Here is a 20616-nt window from a genome sequence, read left to right as displayed (position 1 = left end):
CAGTATTTGAAGGAGCAGATTGCCTTTTTCCTCAGAGCTAACGACATGGGGGATGTTGACGACTCCACCCTTTGGGAATCTCTAAAGGCTGTGATTAGAGGTTACATTATTTCTTATACATCAGAGAGGAAGAAACGTGCCAAAACTAGGCTGAGAGAAATTGAAAGAGTTAGGGGAACAGGGGAACAAGATAATGTTTTTAGGATGAATTCCTCAGAGCAGTCCTTGAGAAGATCAAAGTTGAAATATGAATACAATACCATCCTTTCGAAACGGATGGGCTCTTTACTTGCTAGAATGCAACAAAGTTATTTTGAACTGGGTGACAAACTCATCGCGCACCAGAGACTCCTGTGGCGGGCCGGGCGCAGTGTGCGCTAACCAGGTCGCCAGGTGCACGGTGTTTCCTCTGACACATTGGTACGGCTGGCTTCCGGGTTGGATGTGCGCTGTGTTAAGAAGCAGTGTGGCTTGGTTGGGCTTAGTTTCGGGGGGCGCATGGCTTTCGGCCCAATCTTTTTTTTGAAAATTTATCAGCTTAAACAAAATATAGATTTTTGGAAAACTCTGCCTATCTTCTTGATTGGTCATATAAACACTATTCAAATGGTTGTCCTACCTAGGTTTCTTTACTTCTTCCAATGTCTACCCAATTTCATGCCACAATGCTATTTTAAGAAACTGGATTCAATAGTAATTCCATTTTTATGGGATAACAAGGCAGACAGAATTTCAAAGAAGCATTTATGCAAGTACAAGATAGAGGGGGGCTTTGGCCTTCCTCACTCTAAACTGTATTATTGGGCTGCTAATCTGAACATTGTGTCTTTCTGGAGGGAAAGTTTACCTGGGATGCGACAGAATGATTTGCCTTCATGGCTTTTGATTGAGCAGGCCTCCTGTCAACGTTCCTCACTCCCTGCACTTGTTAATAGTCCAGCATATGTCAAAAAGGCCACTCATGACTCTAATCCAGTCATTTGTCATACTCTTAGGATCTGGAAACAGATTAGGAATTTTCTTAACATACCGACTGTATACATTGACTTGCCTAAATCGTGCTTTCCACCCTGCATTGGATGATGTGGTGTTTTCACAGTGGAGGGAGAAGGGGCTCACAACAATTGGTAACTAATACAATGATGGTCAGTCAACTTCATTTCAACAATTACAGGGTAAGTTTAACATGCCAACAACACATTTTTTCAGATACCTCCAAATCAGGAATTTCTGACAAGCCTGATCCTTGTCAAACCCCATTCAAAAGGGTCGGTCTCTAAACTGTATGATGTGCTACAGGCCCACATAGAGGTATCCACAGACACCATTAAAAGGGCTTGGGAACAAGAACTTGGTTCAGGAATCTCAGATGAGGACTGGGTAGAAGCTCTCAGGAATATAAACCACAGTTCAGTGAATGCCAGACACAACCTTGTACAGTTTAAGGTGATACACAGGTTACATTACGCAAATGTGAAACTGCATAACATTTTCCCGGACACCTCACCACTATGGGAGAGGTGCAAGCAGGATGAGGGGACGTTGACCCACTTATTCTGGACATGTCCAGTTACATGCTTACTGGGCTTTCATTTTTGATTACTTACCTAAAGCCTTCAATAGAGTTCTAGCCCCAGACCCATTGATTGCTCTGTTTGGTACAGTTGATGGGAATAACCAGGAAGGGAAAGCTGTCTCTCTTTGTACTCTATTAGCTAAAATGCTCATATTGCAATTTTGGAAATTGGAGACTGTACCTACCTTTGAAATGTGGTTACGGGATTTAGGGAATGTAATACATATGGAAAAGATTCGATACAATACCTCCAATAGAAGTCCAATGTTTTACAAAATATGGCAGCCGATACTGGATAAATGGTCTAGTCCCGCTTCATAACTGGGTTGACGATCTGCTGCTACTCTGTGCTGTACTCCACTCAATATTTATTTTTGGCTTAACTACACTGCTTGTAATGACTATATGCGGTCTTATACATGTACCACCGAATACGATTTCGTTTTATTTTGTGTAAGTTTAGTTTTGTCCTCTAAATTGGCCATCCCATTCAACAGTACAATGAATGTCAATGTTTGTGTCGCTGTTTTTTTTTACATTTAAACATAATAAACATTTTTTTTTAAAGATAGGACAGGATAAGCCTAATAATAAAGGACAGGATAAGCCTAATAATAAAGGGAATGAACTGAAGGGCTTGGGCTATCAGAGAGTCAGTCAATGGCAGGAGGGAAGCACAGGAGAGCCGAGAAATGTCCACTCATGCATTGTGACGAATGATTACACTTCAACTGTCCAACAAGGCTCATTGGAACTGAACTCGACGTGATAGAAAGTAATAATGAGCGCGAGGATGTGAGACAGTTTAACGTAATAACCATTTACCCCCCCCCACACACATTAATTCATGGCCCTTATGTGAAGAGACAAAAACAAATTCTCACTTGTTTCACATATACAGTAATTGCCATAGGATGGTGTCGAGAGAAAGAGAGCGTGCGAGAGCGAGACAAAAAGGTAAAAGAGAGAAATCTAGATTGAAAAGAGCTGAGTGAAAGAGAAAGCAACAAGTGGATCAAGAGAGGGAGGTGGAGGAAAAGAGTGAGTGAGGAACCAGAGTCTTGCTTTAGGCATTAATTAATTGAGCAGAAGAAAGTGCCCCGGGGAGATTGGAAAGGGACAGGAGCTGGCACAGCCGTGCAACAGATGTCTTCCGGGCTATCGCCACACTCTCCCTGTCAAAATGTCACCAGCCAACCACCACAGACTGCACAGTGCAGAGTCAACCAGCACAGACTGCAGATTCCACCAGAGTTAACCAGCACAGACTGCACAGTGCAGATTCCACCAGAGTCAACCAGCACAGTGCAGATTCCACCAGAGTCAACCAGCACAGTGCAGATTCCACCAGAGTCAACCAGCACAGTGCAGATTCCACCAGAGTCAACCTGTACAGTGCAGATTACACCAGAGTCAACCAGACAGCTCCCAACACTTTACCACAGACACAGCGACAATGTTGGCAAAACACAACTTCATTCCAACCATTGCAACACAGTCACACGTTACAACAACATGCTAACCATTGCAACACAGACATCAAGTGTAGTGGTTAGAGCGTTGGGCCAGTAACTAGCTAGATCGAATCCATGAGCTGACAAGGTAAAAATCTGTTGTTCTGCCCCTGAACAAGGCAGTTAACCCACTGTTCCTAGGCTGTCATTGTAAATAAGAATGTGTTCTTAATTGACTTTCCTAGTTAAATAAAGGTGAAATAAAATAAAACCAAGAGCTCTGCACTAACTATTGTCTGAAAATTTTAATTTCAAACATTTAATGATTTTCAAGAAGAATCTTCAGTCCTGTTGTTTTTAAATCACTTATATGCTAAACCGGGTTATCAGCCAGCTCTATCAGAAATCAAATCCCCTTTCTGACAAAATAAGTCACCAAAGGCTGTGTATCAGAGTACAGATGAGAGAATAGATTTTGGTTATCCAGTCTGCCTGGGTGACCCCTGAGGTGGGGGCAGGTTTTATACCAGACAGTAGTTTAGGTTAGACTGCAGTAAAAGTACAAAAAAGGTACAGAAAGCTGTTTGGAACAAAAAATATTATTGGAGAAAGAGGTTCCATTTGAGAAATGACGCCTGAATAGTTGTGTGAAGGAACAAGGGTCTGGAAAGTGTAGTTTAGACAATGTGAATGAAAAGAGCTCTCACTAGGACAAAGGTATGTACACTTTGTGTTAGAATGATCAGAGCAGGAGTCTCTCTTTTTAGTACCATTACCTCACTGACACAATGAAGTCAATTCAGAGTTCATTTAAAAAGTGCATTTAGGGCTTACACACTTTACAAAATTAAAAGAAGTGGAACAAAATAATGAATGGGACAATCACTTCTTACATAGAGCTTACAGTATAGAGGTGTAATCACACCTATGATGATGGCTCTTATGGTACTGTATCTATGCCCCCTACTGCACCCAGTAATCACATCCACTAGAAATAGATGGGTTCATACTGAGCCCAGGGCCCATATCCACAAAGCATCTTAGAGTAGGAGTGTTGGATCTAGGATCAGTTTCGCCTTTTATATCATAATGAATAAGATTAAATGGACAGGTTGGGATCTGATCCAGCACTCCTACTCTGAGATGACTCTGACTCTGTACTAAATGACACCTTATTCCCTTTATAGTGCACTACTTTTGACCTGGGCCTATAGAATGGTTCCTTTGCCGGTGAGAGACAATGTTATTGTCTGCATGGTATAGTTACCTGCTTGTGATGCACTTTGTGACACAGGAAGAGGGGAAGAGGGAGAGTGAGGGGAGAGAGGGATGCAGGTAGAGTCCTAGGGAAGGGGCTACTGATGGAGAATAGGGTCAACTCTAATATCATGATGTGGCAAGATCAGACCGACACTACAAGGTTAGAGTCGTGCATTTATGATAGTCATTGGAATACAAACTCCAAAAAGAGGGGTGTGTGAAGGGGAGAGCGCAACTTTTCCGTTGAACAATACTGAGCTATCATCTCCATGTCAGCGGCTGGGCTACACTCTTTGAGAAAGGGTCGAGTTACGATGAGAATAATCTTGCCTCCCAAGCAATTCTACCACCTCAGTTGGCAGAGAATGCGTGTTCTGGATGTTGTGGAAGCTTGGATTGGAAAATGAAGAACATCTGGGAATATGGAGCTTCTGCCAGAAGTGAATTGGCAGTGTGTGGGTGTCGGGTGTGTGTTTGCGTGCTTCTGTTCGTGTATGTGTGTGGTGGTAGGCCAGACCAACTGTCTCAAGTCCATCTCAACAAGTGGAATCAGTGGAAACAGCAGCAGGGTGGGAAACTGTCCTGCAGTACTGTATGTTGCTGCCAGACCAATGTGTGTCCCAAATGACATTTATAGTGCACTACTTATGACCATAGCTCTATTGACCCTGGTCAAAAGTAGTGCACTATATAGGAAATAGGGTGTAATTTGGGCCTCAAACCAGAGGTGGTGGTGGTAAGCCAGAACATCTGGTTAGAGAACTATGTATGCTGCAGTGTTTCCAAAGGATTATTCTCTAGGTGGAGCACAAAGCAACATCCAGGTCAATAGTAACCAACAGAAGCCAAACTATTTTAGGCAGGAAGGAACATAGCTCCGTGTGTTGTGTGTGTGAACGCTTCTAATCGTCATTCGTTTTCATGCTTTGTTAAGGGACTGTGCCATCACATTTTTGGGGAACACATTCAACACAACCTTGTCAGATCGAAAACCCTTATCTTTACATGTAATACTATAAAAAATTTAAAAAGAACCGTGAGGATTTTTGACATCTTTGTCCTCACTGATTTGTAGGAACTGAATCAGTCAATCTACTGGGAACTCAATCGAAAGAAAGCCAGTGGTGAATCCAGTGTACCACAGAATGTCAGGGAAGAGGGGGTTATTCTTGGGTTGATATAGTAGATAACTCACCTTGTATAAAGACCCTCTTCCACATGATCCTGCCAACATGGTTTCCCCCAAGGAAGATGAGGTTGGACAGAATGAGCATGGCTGTGGAGAAGGCTGAGATGAGAGCCAAACATCGCCGCCTCATGGCTGGGGAGATACAGCGCTCCTAGAGATGGGAGGAGCAATGCAGTCACTATCATAACAGTTACAGTAGCACACAGAGGAAATAGCAACAAAAGTTAATGACATACAGAGGGAGGGGCAACATACAAGTTAGAGTAACATACAGAGGGAGGGGCAACCAACACAGTGGAGAAGGCCCCCGGGGAGAGACAGCGCTCCTACAGAGGGAGGGGCAACCAACACAGTGGAGAAGGCCTCCAGGGAGAGACAGCGCTCCTACAGAGGGAGGGGCAACCAACACAGTGGAGAAGGCCTCCGGGGAGAGACAGCGCTCCTACAGAGGGAGGGGCAACCAACACAGTGGAGAAGGCCTCCGGGGAGAGACAGCGCTCCTACAGAGGGAGGGGCAACCAACACAGTGGAGAAGGCCTCCGGGGAGAGACAGCGCTCCTACAGAGGGAGGAGCAACATGCTGTCACTACTAGGTATGTTACAACTGCACAATTTTTCTTAACGTTTAAACAACTATTTTCCTCATCGGTTTTCCGTTAACACAATAAGAACATTTTGTAAAATTCTCAATGCAGATGGTCTACATCACACTTTCCTCTTTTCACGGGAGTGGCGCGTATAACTTGTTGTTTTTATCCAATTAGAAGCCATCAAACCGTCACTAGGCAAGTTAACAGGAAATACAGTATCTAGACTAATCAATGGAAGACGGAATTAAAAGTACTAAAAGTTCAAATGAGAAGGACAGGCTTCAACACCAATAGCCAACAGGTAGGCTGATCGGAGTTGTTGTTAACTAGCTTCTCCTGGCTTGATGCAGTCAAGACCAAGACAGGTACTATGTAATCAGATGAGATGATAAATAACTAGCAATAAGTTAGAAACCAAGTCGTCTCGTGCTGGTAGGCTATCTCCCCTCCCTGCTTCCCTCGTCACTCAGACGCACACTGCATGGTCCCTTTCTCACTCTGATTGAGTTGCTGCACATTACAGCTCCAGTTTATAAACTAGCTTATTTTCTCCTACTAACGTTAAAGCATTGTTGCGTTAAGTACTTGCAATTTTCCCCTTTATGATGATGACTGGGAGCTGTTAGTGGTAGTGATAACGACATTGTGTTTTTTTACGATCGGTCACTACCACAACAGTTACAGAGGGAGGAGCAACAAGATGTCACTACCACAACAGTTACAGAGGGAGGAGCAACAAGATGTCACTACCATACCAGTTACAGAGGGAGGAGCAACAAGATGTCACTACCACAACAGTTACAGAGGGAGGAGCAACAAGATGTCACTACCATACCAGTTACAGAGGGAGGAGCAACAAGATGTCACTACCACAACAGTTACAGAGGGAGGAGCAACAAGATGTCACTACCACAACAGTTACAGAGGGAGGAGCAACAAGATGTCACTACCACAACAGTTACAGAGGGAGGAGCAACAAGATATCACTACCATACCAGTTACAGAGGGAGGAGCAACAAGATATCACTACCATACCAGTTACAGAGGGAGGAGCAACAAGATGTCACTACCATACCAGTTACAGAGGGAGGAGCAACAAGATGTCACTACCACAACAGTTATAGAGGGAGGAGCAACAAGATGTCACTACCATACCAGTTACAGAGGAAGCAACAACCTGCTATCATACCTGAACTAGAGAGTTCAATTAAAAAGCATTTGGTCCTTCTGTACGAGCCTAAAATAAAGTCTCATTCACACATGCTGAGAAGGGGAACGGAACTGTTTACGGTTCATGACACATTTTTCAGTACTACTGTTGCTATCCGAGATGATTCCTTAATTTCTGGTGACAGAGGTGAGGGAGCTAAACAAATAGCTGTTTGGGGAGAGAAATAGGAACAGGGCAGAGAGGAGGGAGGTGGGGCAGTGGAAGAGGGAGAATAGGAGACTTAGGGAAATCAGCAGAAGCATCCCTACTTCCCATCATCAATCATCCCATCACTGTCATAAAGCACACAGTCAGGCAGGCAGACACACTCTCACTCTCTCACACACAGCTGTGTTCCATCCTGCCTAAAAGAGCTTGGCTTCTGTTGGTTTCAATTGAACTGAATGTTGCTTTGCGCTCCACCTAGAAGAGACTAATCTAGCGGAAACACTGCAGCACACTGCAGGAGACACACACATACAGGCAGCCTGGTCAGATGGAGTGGGCTGGGAGGCTCGAGGGCGGAAGGAGTAGAGGGGTGTAGACTGAAACTACGATAAACTACATCTCTCAGTGGAGAATGACAATAATGTGGAATGTGTGTAGTGAGAAGTGTAATAGAAAGATATGGGCGTTGGACCCCATTTCCCTCCTTCAGGGAACAGTAGTTATAGCCGTACAGTATGTTCCCTTTCAGTCAGTCAACTTCAGTGCATCATACTATGGGGAAATATAGCCACGCCCCAAGCCGACCCCAACGGATACTAAAAGAAAATGGCCCCTGGCAGACCACCCAGACCTGGCCCTGCCAGATGCAGAAGTCTGGGTATTACGTACACGGTGTGCTGCCTGGAGACTTTCCAATGTCCCAGCAGTAAGCACACTGTGGGCTACACTGGAAGCAGTGACATCCAAGCGATAAAACCTTACAAAACCATGTGGGTCTTCCGAGTGGGACAGCGGTCTAAGGCACTGCATCAAAGTGCTAGCTGCGTCACTACAGATCCTGGTTTGATCCCAGGTTGTGTAGAAGCAGTGCGGCTTGGCGGGGTCATGTTTCGGAGGATACACAGCTCTCGACCTTTGCCTCTCCCGAGTCCATACGGGAGTTGCAGCGATTTGACAAGACTAACTACCAATTGGATATCACGAAATTGGGGGTAAAACATTTATATATGTATGAAGAAAATTGTGGCGATGACCAACTTGCCGCAGCACAAATATATCCTATAGTCAACCCTTTAAACAACGCCCAAGACGCTGCCAGACCCCTGGTGGAGTGGGTGCGTACACCGCTAGGTCACCCTTGCCCCTTGCTGCTATAGGTCATGGGGAGAGCCGCTGCTTAGGGGGCGTCCTGCCGTGAGCCGGATCAGCAAAACAGTCACAACCAGATATCCCAGGTCCATTCAATGTATGTGCTTAAAGCTCGCAATGGACACAGGGCATGTAAGCTCTGTTGCTCTTCAGAAGCAAAAAAGGAAAATAGCTCAAAAGCTAAGGATCTGTATGACATTGCCATGAATTTCAGGGCAAAGGCCGCAATGTCACCTCAGAGTTGCCCGGGGGAACTGAGTGCCGGATAACGTGTGAAGGTCCCCAAAATGTTTAGCCAAGGCCAAAGCCATGAGTAGGGAGGTTTTGTAAGAGAGGATCTTCAGATCCATTGACTCCAGATGCTCAAAGGGGGCCGCACACGGTGCCTCTAAAACCAGCACCAAGTACCATGTGGGCGCAATAGGTTTAGAGACTGGTCTGAGACAACGTACACCTTACAGGAACCGCACAACCAGGGAGTGGGCCCCTTGTTAGGCTCCATCAATTCCCACAAACCCCCCCTAGATAGCCATGTACTTTTAACCGGGGAAATTCCCACCCCTGCTCAAAAAGCTCCTGTAGGAACATAAGGATGTCCTTCACAGACGATGTCCCTCATAGAGCACTGAAAAATAACAATTCCTTTATCTTGACACCAGAGCTCAAACTCTTGCCATATCAGTGCCTTCGGAAAATATTCAGACCCCTCCACTTTTTTCACATTTTGTTACGTTACAGCCTAATTCTAAAATGTATTAAATAAAACAATTCCTCAGCAATCTTCACACAATAACATAATGACATGTTTTTACATTTATAAAATTAAAACAGAAATACCTTATTTACAAGTATTTAGACCCTTTGTTTTGAGACTTGAAATTTATCAAAATGTATCTTATTTCCATTGATTATCCTTGAGATGTTTCTCCAACTTGATTGCAGTCCACCTGTAGTAAATTCAATTGACTGGACATGATGATTTGGAAAGGCACACACCAGTCTCTATAAGGTCGTACAGTTTACAGTGCATGTCAGAGCAAAAACCAAGCCATGAGGTCGAAGGAATTGTCCGTAGAGCTCTGAGACAGGATTGTGTTGAGGCACCGATCTGGGGAAGGGTACAAAAACATTTCTGCAGCATTGAAGACCCCCAAGAACACAATGGCCTCCAAAATTCTGGATGGAACCACCAAGAGTCTTCCTAGAGCTGGCCACTCGGCCAAACTGAGCAATCGGGGGAGAAGGGCCTTGGTCAGAGAGGTGACCAAGAACCCAATGGTCACTGACAGAGCTCCAGAGTTCCTCTGTGGAGATAGGAGACCCTTACAGAAGGACAGCCATCTCTGTAGAACTCCACCAATCAGGCCTTTATGGTAGAGTTACAAGACGGAAGCCACTCCTTAGGTGGCACCATCATGCTGTGGGGATGTTTTCAGTGGCAGGGACTGGGAGACTAGTCAGGGTCGAGGGAAAGATGAACGGAGCAAAGTACAGAGATATCCATTATGAAAACTTACTCCAGAGTGCTCAGGACCTCAGAATGGAGCTGAAGGTTCACCTTCCAACAGGACAGCGACCCTAAGCACACAGCCAAGACAATGCAGGAGTGGCTTCAGGAAAACTCTCGGAATGTCATTGAGTGGCCCAGCCAGAGCCCGGACTTGAACCCGATCAAACATCTTTGCAGAGACCTGAAAATATCTGTGCAGCAACGCTCATTATCTAACCTGACGGAGCTGCAGAGAAGAACACGTGTGCCAAGCTTGTAGCGTTATACCCGAGAAGAATGGAGGCTGTAATCGCTGCCAAAGGTGCTTCAACAAAGTACTGAGTAAAGGGTCTGAATACTTATGTAAATGTGTTATTTCAGTTTATTTTATTTTATATAAATTAGCAAACATTTCTAAAAACCTGTCTTTGCTTTGTCATTATGGGGTATTGTGTGTCGATTGCTCAGGGAAAACTATTTAATACATTTTAGAATAACACTGTAGGTCTAGAAAGGGCATAGCCCCGTCCAATCCCTTTTCGGAACCAGGAAATACTGTCTGTACCAGCCGTCCTGGATATTCGACAAAGGAACCACTCGGATTGCCTGCTTCTGGAGATGAGGCAATATTTCCTCAAAACGGGCACAGAGGCCTCTGGAACAGTCAATATGATGCTGCAGAAGTGTGGAGGATACAAGAAATTGTACCCTGTACCCTGATGGAACCCTGATGTGGACTGGGAAATATTGTTTCTTCTTCCATTTCCACTATTCTTGACAACCGTGTGTCTGAACATCGAGAAGGGACACTTTTCATCGAACTCACATGTGGGAGACAACACTTTTGACATCTTCGAACACTGTGGAACTCCTGAGTTTGCTTAAAGCCTGGCCCACTCTCGGTACAAGGGCTTCGGTGATCAATGAAAACCCCGATAGGCAGTACCACCTGGGGGTACTGTTGTCACAATGAGCCTCACTCGGTTAAGGCGGTAAGATGCAATACGGTAACTAGCTGGCACCCAGCACTGAACCGCAACATTAAAAATAGACCCATGGAAGAAAAAAAAATGATCATGAAGGTTACCCTACCGAGCAGTCATAGGTACTGGCGACAAAGCGCCTTGTAGCCTAGCTGGGAATGGGACAGACAGCTCTGAAAAACAAACCCCTTCTGTGCTAACAGACATGGGCGATTCGTAATTGAATCCAATTCCCCCAGGAATGAAAAGCGGTGAGCTGGAGAAAGACAGCTCATTTCAGAGTTCATATGAACCACAGAGACTGTGTGTTGGATAATAGCATGGTCATGTCCAACCCTGCTTGAGTCCGCTAACCAACAACCAGATTATACCAATGAATTGCAGGGTTCCAGAGGGGAATTAAACATGGACAAGCTTCCAACACACATTGCGCTTCCATGAGACTGTATAGCCTGCATGAAGCCCAGCCCCCTTATGGGCACAGAGGGCTCCAGCAATGGCTGACATAGTACCCCATTTTCCGTAAACAAAACGCCTCACCCTCTCTATTCCCTCCAACTCCAGGAATTGAAGAGAGGCAAGCAGGGCCTAACCAAGGCAGACACAAGCAGTGGGGGGGATACCTCTCTCAGAGTAGCCTACCGTAACCGTTGACAGAGCACAACACAGGAACCAGGGGACATTAGACCAGACCAATGACCCAAACCATCTCCTCGTCCCACAACACAGACTCAGCCGAGGTACTGGCACCCGGGAGAGGAAGTCACTATCGGAAACACCAAGCCCACTAAAGAACAGTGCCAGTCGTCCCCTAGTCTCCCAAACTAACAGATTTGAGAGAGGGCAGCCTGAATACGCACCGAGCAGAGACATACAAGACATCCAATGTGAGTATCTTTTAATTCATTGGGGCATGGTTGCAAACCCGAACCCGGCTTGTTAGCTTTCATTGTTTTGGTCCCGTTAGTTATTTTAACTATTGCTATAGGCAGGCCAAGCAATTTGAAGAATAACTAATAGTTTGTGATTAGGAGACTCTATAACAACCACACAAACTTCAGCCCACAATGTCCAGGGGGCGGCCATGCTCTACCACTAAGGGACAGTTTATTTGGCGCAACGTAAGACAGTCTTGTGTTCAAATTGTTTGTTTTAGTAGCGTGAATCGTTTTGGGTCACACAGGGGTGAAGGGAATAATTTGATGAATTAATCCGAGCCTCACGCCAATCACCTGTGTAAGGCAGGGCTTCCAGAGAGGCGCAGATTTCATTGGCTTTGACAGGCGTGATTGTAGATCCTTTAACTGAAGTCGCTAGTGTGCGACTCCCCCATAGTATGTTGTACTGAAGTTGACTGACAAAGAGAACCGATAAGTAGTTGCCATATGTAAGAGTGTCAATTTGTTAATAAGTGAACAGAGGAGTTTGCTCATCTCCTAAATTGCCTTCTCCAGTGTAGGATGCTCAGATGTATCCTACCATGGAAGAGTTTTAAAATCCACCACACCCCCTTTGAAAGAGCTGTTTGGAAGGATAAAAGCTACTTATCCTTTTGTCTAGCAAAACCAACCAATTTCTTTTTACCACTTTACACATGTATTTTGGGATTCAAACTCTGTAAGCCTCATTTGCCTGAGGACATGCTAGAGTAGTCTCCTTTCATAGAAGTATATTTATTTCCACGTTTTCTCTCATCGATTACCTTGAACCTTTTTCAAAAGAGGACATGAGGATTCAAGGTTCTCCCAGAGCGAAAGCAAAAGAGAGAGGCAGAGATGGAGCGAAAGAAAGAAGGGAGAGGGTCCAGGCCTCAGCTTCCCTGCCCTTCCAGTGTGATGAAGAGTCAGCCAACAGACCCAGGCTCGACTAATCACGTTGTGTGTGTGTGTGTGTGGGTTGAGCTGATAAGTCCTCCCACATCGTTTTTATGGCTTTGCTGTAAATCAGTCAACTTAGAGCAGTTTGTTTAAACATACTGTATACAGACAGACACCAACACAGACAGACACCAACACCCACACACAGACACTATCAACCCTACCCACATGGAAAGACCAGATGCATTTCAAAGAGCCTGAGAGGAACAGTTTGTAATTCAGAAACAAATTGTTGGGACGGTTCTACAGACACAAGTTAAGGCAATGTCCAGCAAATCAATAGGTTCAGTCCATTTCCGCACACGTTTGCAAAACCTGTGACATTCATTCATTAATTCAATCAATCATGTGTTCTCACAAACAATAGAGGGGTAGATGAGGGCTAAGGTGAGTAAAGACTTCAGTGACTTACAATAGATGGATAGAAGAGGGGAGAAGAGATGAGGATGGTCACTCCATTCTCCACCAGCACCCCGACCCAGTTCATCAGAGCCCAGTACTGTAGGTAGTCATGTCCTCCATGCCAGAAACATACAAAGCCAAATGCCAGAGCCGTGGACAGCATCTTCCACAGCAGCCCGTGGTGAGAACCTCCTAATGGGATGTAAATGTACCTGGGACAGGGAGGGCGACAAAGTCAGCAACCACGGGTAGCATGGACTTCAGAAAGACATTATACACAAAACACAGGGCTACCAGGTAACAGAGTATGTTAGTGCAGTTGATCAGGTTGGAAATCCCACTCATCACTCATAGAGCCCCAGCGCTCCACATCCTTTCCAGCCGCTCCGCTAAAAACAGCTACTCACTCAAAAAATAAATGCAGCTGCAAATTCGCTCCATTCATTAAAATCACAATTTAACCAACATCCATCTACCCTGAACAAAAGTACACAACATGTAAAGTGTTGGTCCCATGTTTCATGAGCTGAAATAAAATATCCCAGAAATGTTCCATACGCACAAAAAGCTTATTTATTTAAAATGGGTTTACATCCCTGTTAATGAGCATTTCTCCTTTTCCAAGATAATCCATTCACCTGCCAGGTGTGGCATATCAAGAAGCTGTTTAAACAGCATGATCATTACACAGGTGCACCTTGTACTGGGGACCATAAAAGGCCATTCTAAAATGTGCAGTTTCGTCACACAACGCCACAGATGTCTCAAGTTGAGGGAGCGTGAAATTTGCATGCAGACTGCAGGAATGTCCACCAGAGCTGTTGCCAGATAATTTAATGTTCATTCCTCAAAGAGAAATTTGCCTCACAACCGATTTTACTAAAATCTTTGAAATTGTTTCATGTTGCGTTTATATATTTTGTCATTATATTTTTGTGACTACCTGGACCTACCATTTGGTTTTGAAGAATTGAAACCAAACCATAAGATTTGCATGAAAAGTATTTTAATAAACAACAGGAAAAGGGCTCATTATTTCAAATAGGCTACATATCATTATTTCAAATAGGCTACATATCGTATTAAACAGCACATAAACACTAAATAGGTCAGGAGCCAGACGGTAGCCAAGAAGGAACGAAAATGAATAATTTAGGCTAGATTATTTAAATTACAGAGGCAAGAAACAGTTCAAGTCGGAAGTTTACCAACACTTAGGTTGGAGTTCTTAACTAGTTTTTCAACCACTCCATACATTTCTTGTTAACAAACTATAGTTTTGGCAAGTCGGTTAGGACATCTACTTTGTGCATGACACGTAATTTTTCGAACAATTGTTTACAGACTGATTATTTCACTTATAATTCACTGCAGTGGTTAAGGGCTCTGTACTGCAGCGCCAGCTGTGCCACCAGAGACCCTGGGTTCGCGCCCAGGCTCTGTCGTAACCGGCCGCGACCGACAGGTCCGTGGGGCGACGCAAAATTGGCCTAGCGTCATCCGGGTTAGGGAGGGCTTGGCCGGTAGGGATATCCTTGTCTCATCGCGCACCAGCTAGTCAACAATTCTTAATCTTCGGTCCTCTAAGATCTCTTTTGTTCGATGCGTGGTTCACATCAGGCAATGCTTCTTATGAATAGCAAACTCAAATTTTGTGAGTGTTTTTTATAGGGCAACGCAGCTCTAATCAACATCTCCAATCTCATCTCATTGATTTGACTCCAAGTCATTAGCCTAGGGGTTCACATACTTTTCACAACCTATACTGTGAATGTTTAAATTATGTATTCAATATAGACAAGAAAAATACAATAATTTGTGTTTTATTAGTTTAAGCACACTATATTTGTCTAATGTTGTGACTTAGATGAATATCAGATCAAATTTGATGATCAATTTATGTAGAAATCCAGGTCATTCCAAAGGGTTCATATACTTTCTTGCCACTGTATGTCAAGGCTATAGCCTCCAAATCAAATACATTGTGATGCATTTGCGACACACTAGGCTGGCAGGGACATCAAGCGCTCAGCATTTAAACAACATCCCGTTGAATCAAATCATTATAGTCTAAAAAATTGCACATAGGCTGTGACTTACTAAGAATTCATTACACATTTTAAAAGGAAACGCCTTATTAGGATCCATCTACATTTTTTTTTAACATGAGTTTGGCCAGAGTCTGTGGCTTCAGGCTCATAAGATGGTGGCCTGGAGAGCAGGCCAGCTGTGGAGAAAACCCAAAGCGGAAAGCTCCCCGAAAGAGGTAATATGCCAGGCCTATCGGGCTAATTTTTTAAATGTGTTTTACCTTTATTTTACTAGGCAAGTCAGTTAAGAACAAATTCATATTTTCAATGATGGCCTAGGAACAGTGGGTTAACTGCCTTGTTCAGGGGCAGGACGACAGATTTGTACCGTGTCAGCTCGGGGAGTCAAACTTGCAACCTGTCGGTTACTCGTCCAATGCTCTAACCACTAGGCTACCCTGCCTTGCTCCAAAATCAATGATGGTATGATATTGTATAGATAATATAATGAAAATGCACAAAACTTATAAGATATCTGATTTTTTGTTTATAAATACTTTGCTACAATGACAGACTTAGCTAGCTACCCACCTTCTTTCTTTTAGCATGTGCACGTACTAAGTAACGTTACACCATCATGCTTTCGGGATACCTGTCTTTTCAGATTCCACAACGATTCTTTAGTTGTGGACATGACATCTTGCTCTTGGTCCTCCTCATCTTTGTAAGTCACCTTGATTTTTCACCTGTGTGTTTTATCAGTTTCTTTATGAAAATATTTAGCGAACTTCATGACAGTAGCTAAAGCAAGGGGCTATAGCAGCACACAAGTAGATTACAAATGCATGCTGGGCCGGGCATGCCCTGAGCTCGTGAAGTGAGCGCTACTGGAACGCTATGGAGCGAAATTGGAGTGGGCGAGAAGGCCAAAGCTCCAGCCTTTGGGGAACTCACTCCTGTCAAATTGGGCATGCTCCACTCCTTGCTTCGCTCCAGCTGTTTTCACATATTCTGACAGGTAATACAATCTAAAAGTTATTTGCGGTTATTGGGCAGGAAAAAAATAACAAAAACATGTGGTTGTTTCCTGGTTCCTAATGATGGACTAGATTTAGGGCCACATATCTGGACATCTAATTTAAAATAGTACAGTACATTGAAATCTGCCATTTCAATGTAAATGCAACATCCACACTCATCAATCTACACTCATCAGCCAAACAGTAAGAACATCTTGTGCATAACGAGACCAGGGATGCAGAGACAATTACACTGTGATGAATGTGTTTCATAAAAACAAAGCCCTACCTCTTTGCCTGCAGAGAGACACCCACTACAATGAATGATAAACCTCTAAATTGGAAAGGAGGGATTTGTCAGATGTTCTACGGCTATACAGTCTCTGGGGTAAGACGAGGGGTAACCGACCGGTTGTGTAAGTATGACGAGTGGTAACACAGAGCAGAGCTTCTTGTTCTCCCACACAAATCTTTGTTTTTCTACGTCTGTATTTCATTGCCAGTCTGAACCGGACTAGCAGAGCTTGACATTCAGTATGGTTCCATTTCTTCTTCATAGAAACAGTACTGGGTAGCCTTCATGAAAAAGTAATTATTGGAAATTCAAGGCCACACAACAGAGACAGGATAACAAGACTCACAGGTGTTTGAATCAAACAGGAGAACAGGCAGGTGCCTGGATTGCTAAAAACATAACAGCATTTTCTTTGTATGTGTTTGTTTTGCAATCAGCTGATGCAGACCTAACCATAGGATGAGGGAAACAGACGTAAAGCTACCGAGAGCCTCTTAAAGAAAGGAGAGGGAAAGAGAGTGAGAGCAGTTGAGAAAACGGTTTGAGATTAGAATAGCATAACAAAATCTAGCCTATAAACATAGAAACATATCACCAACGTAGACTAGAAAGTGTGCTTTTCTTTTCTCGAGCGTGTGGGGGTGGATTTGTCATCTCCTCTGTGTCACTTAAACAATTAAAACGACTGTGTTTGGGAGGCTGCCTGTTGTCATCCACTCTGCTCCTGTGGCGTCTCACTAATCCCTAAGGGAGACAGCGGTCGACCAGGCACCAAATCTTACATCACGCCCTCCTATTGTGAACACAGATTATACCACAGCTTTTACACATACACTCAATGTAACACAGCAACACCTGATTGCACCCAATCTCCCAACACAGCCCTAAAAAAAGATTAGACCTCCCACTTTCAGAGACACTCACTGTTCTTACCAGAGCAACACTCGCTGTATTGTTAGATCTATACTCTGTCAATCATCCTGTTTGTTCACTGTTGAATCAAATTGTGCCCCAGACACATTGTTTGCTATTGTTGCCATGCATATTGTTATGGAATAGTTTGGTAGTTGAGTTCTTAAGAGCACAATTAGACACTACACTATCACTTCCAAAACTCCAGCCCCAGGTGGCAGCAGCAACCGGATCAGGTGCTGTGCTCTGCCAGGAGGTCTTGTTAAGTGTTGATTGAGCACAGTGGTGGGCTATTAGAGTTACTGCAGGTGAGGGCAGCGTGAGAACTTCTAAGCCAGAGAGGCCTGCCCACGTTTCTTGGATTGTGTGTTTGGGAAGCAAGCCTTTTTTGTACATTTTGGTCACCATCAGCTTGAACAACAGTAATTCGCTTGCGCTCATCAACCAATGGGGTCAAGACAGAGCTAACTCTGGACCCTGGACTCAAAAGTGTATTGGTTGCGTACATAGTTTAGCAGATGTTATAGAGGGTGCAGCGAAATGCTTGCTACTAGCTCCAAACAACGCAGAAAAATGTCAAACCAGTCGACAAATAACCAAAAATGAACACATTATTTTAAAAACACAAATAATCTAATTAACAACCCAAATAGCACTGTACCAGTAATCCAAATACAATCTATATGCATCTACACCAGATAAACTTAGACAAGAAATACTAAGAATGATATGTACAGCAGTAGATGCACTACATGACCAAAAGTACGTGGACACTTGCTCATCGAACAGCTCATTCCAAAATCATGGGCATTAATATGGAGTTGATCCCCCCTTTGCTGCTATAACAGCATCCACTCTTCTGGGAAGGCTTTCCACTAGATGTTGGAATATTGCTGCAGAGACTTACTTCCATTCAGCAACAAGAGCATACATGAGGTCAGGCACTGATGTTGTGCGATTAGGCCTGGCTCGCAGTCGGTGTTACAATTCATCCAAAAGGTGTTCAATGGAGTTGAGATAAGGGTTCTATGCAGGCCAGTCAAGTTCTTCCACACAGATCTCGACAAACAATTTGTGTATGGACCTCCCTTTGTGCATGGGGGCATTGTCATGCTGAAACAGGAAAGGGCCTTCCCCAAACTATTGCCACAAAGTTTGAAGCACAGAATTGTCTACAATGTCATTGTATGCTGTAGCGTTAAGATTTCCCTTCATTCGAACTAAGGGGCCTAGATCGAACATTCAGTCAGGCCAAAATCAGATTTGTCTGTCGGACTGCCAGATGGTTAAGCGTGATTCATCACTCCACAAAACGTGTTTCCACTGCCCCAAAAGTCCAATGATGGCGAGCTTTACACAACTCAAGCTGACTCTTGGCATTGTGATCTTAGGCTTGTGTGCGGCTGCTCAGCCATGGAAACTCATTTCATGAATCCCGACGAAAAGTTATTGTGCTGATGTTGCGTCCAGAGGCAGTTTAGAACCGAGAACAGACACTTTTTTGTGCTTCGGTACCATTCTGTGAGCTTAATTGTCCTATCACTTTGCGACTGAGCAGTTGTCACTCCTACACATTTCCACTTCACAATAACAGCACTTACAGTTGACCAGGGAAGGACTAGCAGGGCAGAAATTTGACGAACTGACTAGTTGGAAAGGTGGCATCCTATGACGGTGCCACGTTGAAAGTCACTGAGCTCTTTAGTAAGGCCATTCTACTGCCAATGTTTGTCTATGGAGATTGCATGGCTGTGTGCTCAATTGTATATACCTGTCAGCAACTGCTGTGACTGAAATAGCCGAATCCACTAATTTGAAGGGCTGTCCACATACTTTTTTTTATATAGTTTATACATTGCATTCAAAGTATTCAGCCCCATTGACTTAAAACTTCCCAAATACACTATACACTATATACTATACACTATATATACACTATATATACAAAAGTATGTGGACAGCCCTGCTAAATACACAAAAGCAGTAATAAACAGATAGGGGGGAAAACACTGAATGTAGTAACCCCTTCAGTAATGTATTTCCCCTTCATCTTAACGTTAAACGTCAATTGAAATGTCACATCTCTAGATATACATCCCTGGTTAAGGAGACTGGTTCCTACGAGGTCCTATGGGCCCTGGTCAAGAGTAGTGCACTAAATAGGGAATTGGGTGCCATTTGGTACGTAACCAGTGTGAATAACAACCACTATTTCAGATGGTCAAGGGATTTGACCTGTTATTATTACTAGAGCTCTGTATGGTCTGTGTATGTGTCCCCTGGGGCCCTCGCTAGTATCTCACCGTGCTGCTGCTTAGACCTGTGTTAAAATAAACAATTTCAAATGCTTTAGCTGAGCTTGACTAAGCTTATCCGTTGCATTGGAATCAAGTGCAAAGTCTCAAGTGGAAAGCCATGCCCGTCTGGCACTCCAGGCAGTCTAGGTCATTTTGAAATTATTTCAAATAGTATTTGAACTCAGGTCCCCTACTATCTCACTGTGCTGCTATATCAGAAAGTTAGCTAGCGTTCTGCGGCTTAACTGACAGTCTGCTGGGGAGTGTGTGTGTGTGCGCTGGACAGCTGCAGTGGAAAAATCTGCATCTGAATGATGAGCCTGCATTTTGGGGCCTTCCTAAATACAAACGGCAGCATTTTCCTTTGAAATGCACCGCAATAAAATACATCACAAAAAGAGAGTGCATTTACCTGGCAAGCTTTGTCACCAAGGTTAGCATGTTCCGAAATGTGTAATAGCACTTAAATCAACCGCCTTTAATAAGGCAATTAGATCTATAAAGTGTTCTGTCCCTTCATTTTATTGAGTCTTGTTTAGCGGCTGTGTGTGCACTGGTTTAAACACCCCATCACGTGTTCCAAGCTTTCCAAGCTCCTTCAGGTGGGCTGAGGCTATTTGCATGGCGACAACATTAAAAAGGTACAGTCTGATTGGTACATTCATTTTTTGTCTTTAAAATGTATAATATCCAGTATACCCACTGATAATCGAATC

General features: G+C 43.9%; 1 protein-coding gene across 2 annotated transcripts in view; it reads right to left on the bottom strand.

Moving 5' to 3' along the window:
- Nucleotides 1-20616, bottom strand: part of hhat (hedgehog acyltransferase) — a 99116-nt gene that overhangs the window by 17888 nt on the left and 60612 nt on the right. For both annotated transcript variants that reach the window (XM_020495354.2, XM_020495355.2), the window contains exons 10-11: nucleotides 13358-13559; nucleotides 5486-5630 (exon numbers count right to left, since the gene is read on the bottom strand). In XM_020495354.2, the coding sequence (XP_020350943.1) occupies nucleotides 5486-5630; nucleotides 13358-13559 (347 nt within the window). The remainder of the gene's footprint in view (nucleotides 1-5485; nucleotides 5631-13357; nucleotides 13560-20616) is intronic.

The sequence above is a fragment of the Oncorhynchus kisutch genome, linkage group LG11 (genome assembly GCF_002021735.2).
Source record: "Oncorhynchus kisutch isolate 150728-3 linkage group LG11, Okis_V2, whole genome shotgun sequence".
In the NCBI taxonomy this organism is placed as follows: Eukaryota; Metazoa; Chordata; class Actinopteri; order Salmoniformes; family Salmonidae; genus Oncorhynchus; species Oncorhynchus kisutch.
This window is presented reverse-complemented; position numbering and strand designations above follow the sequence as displayed.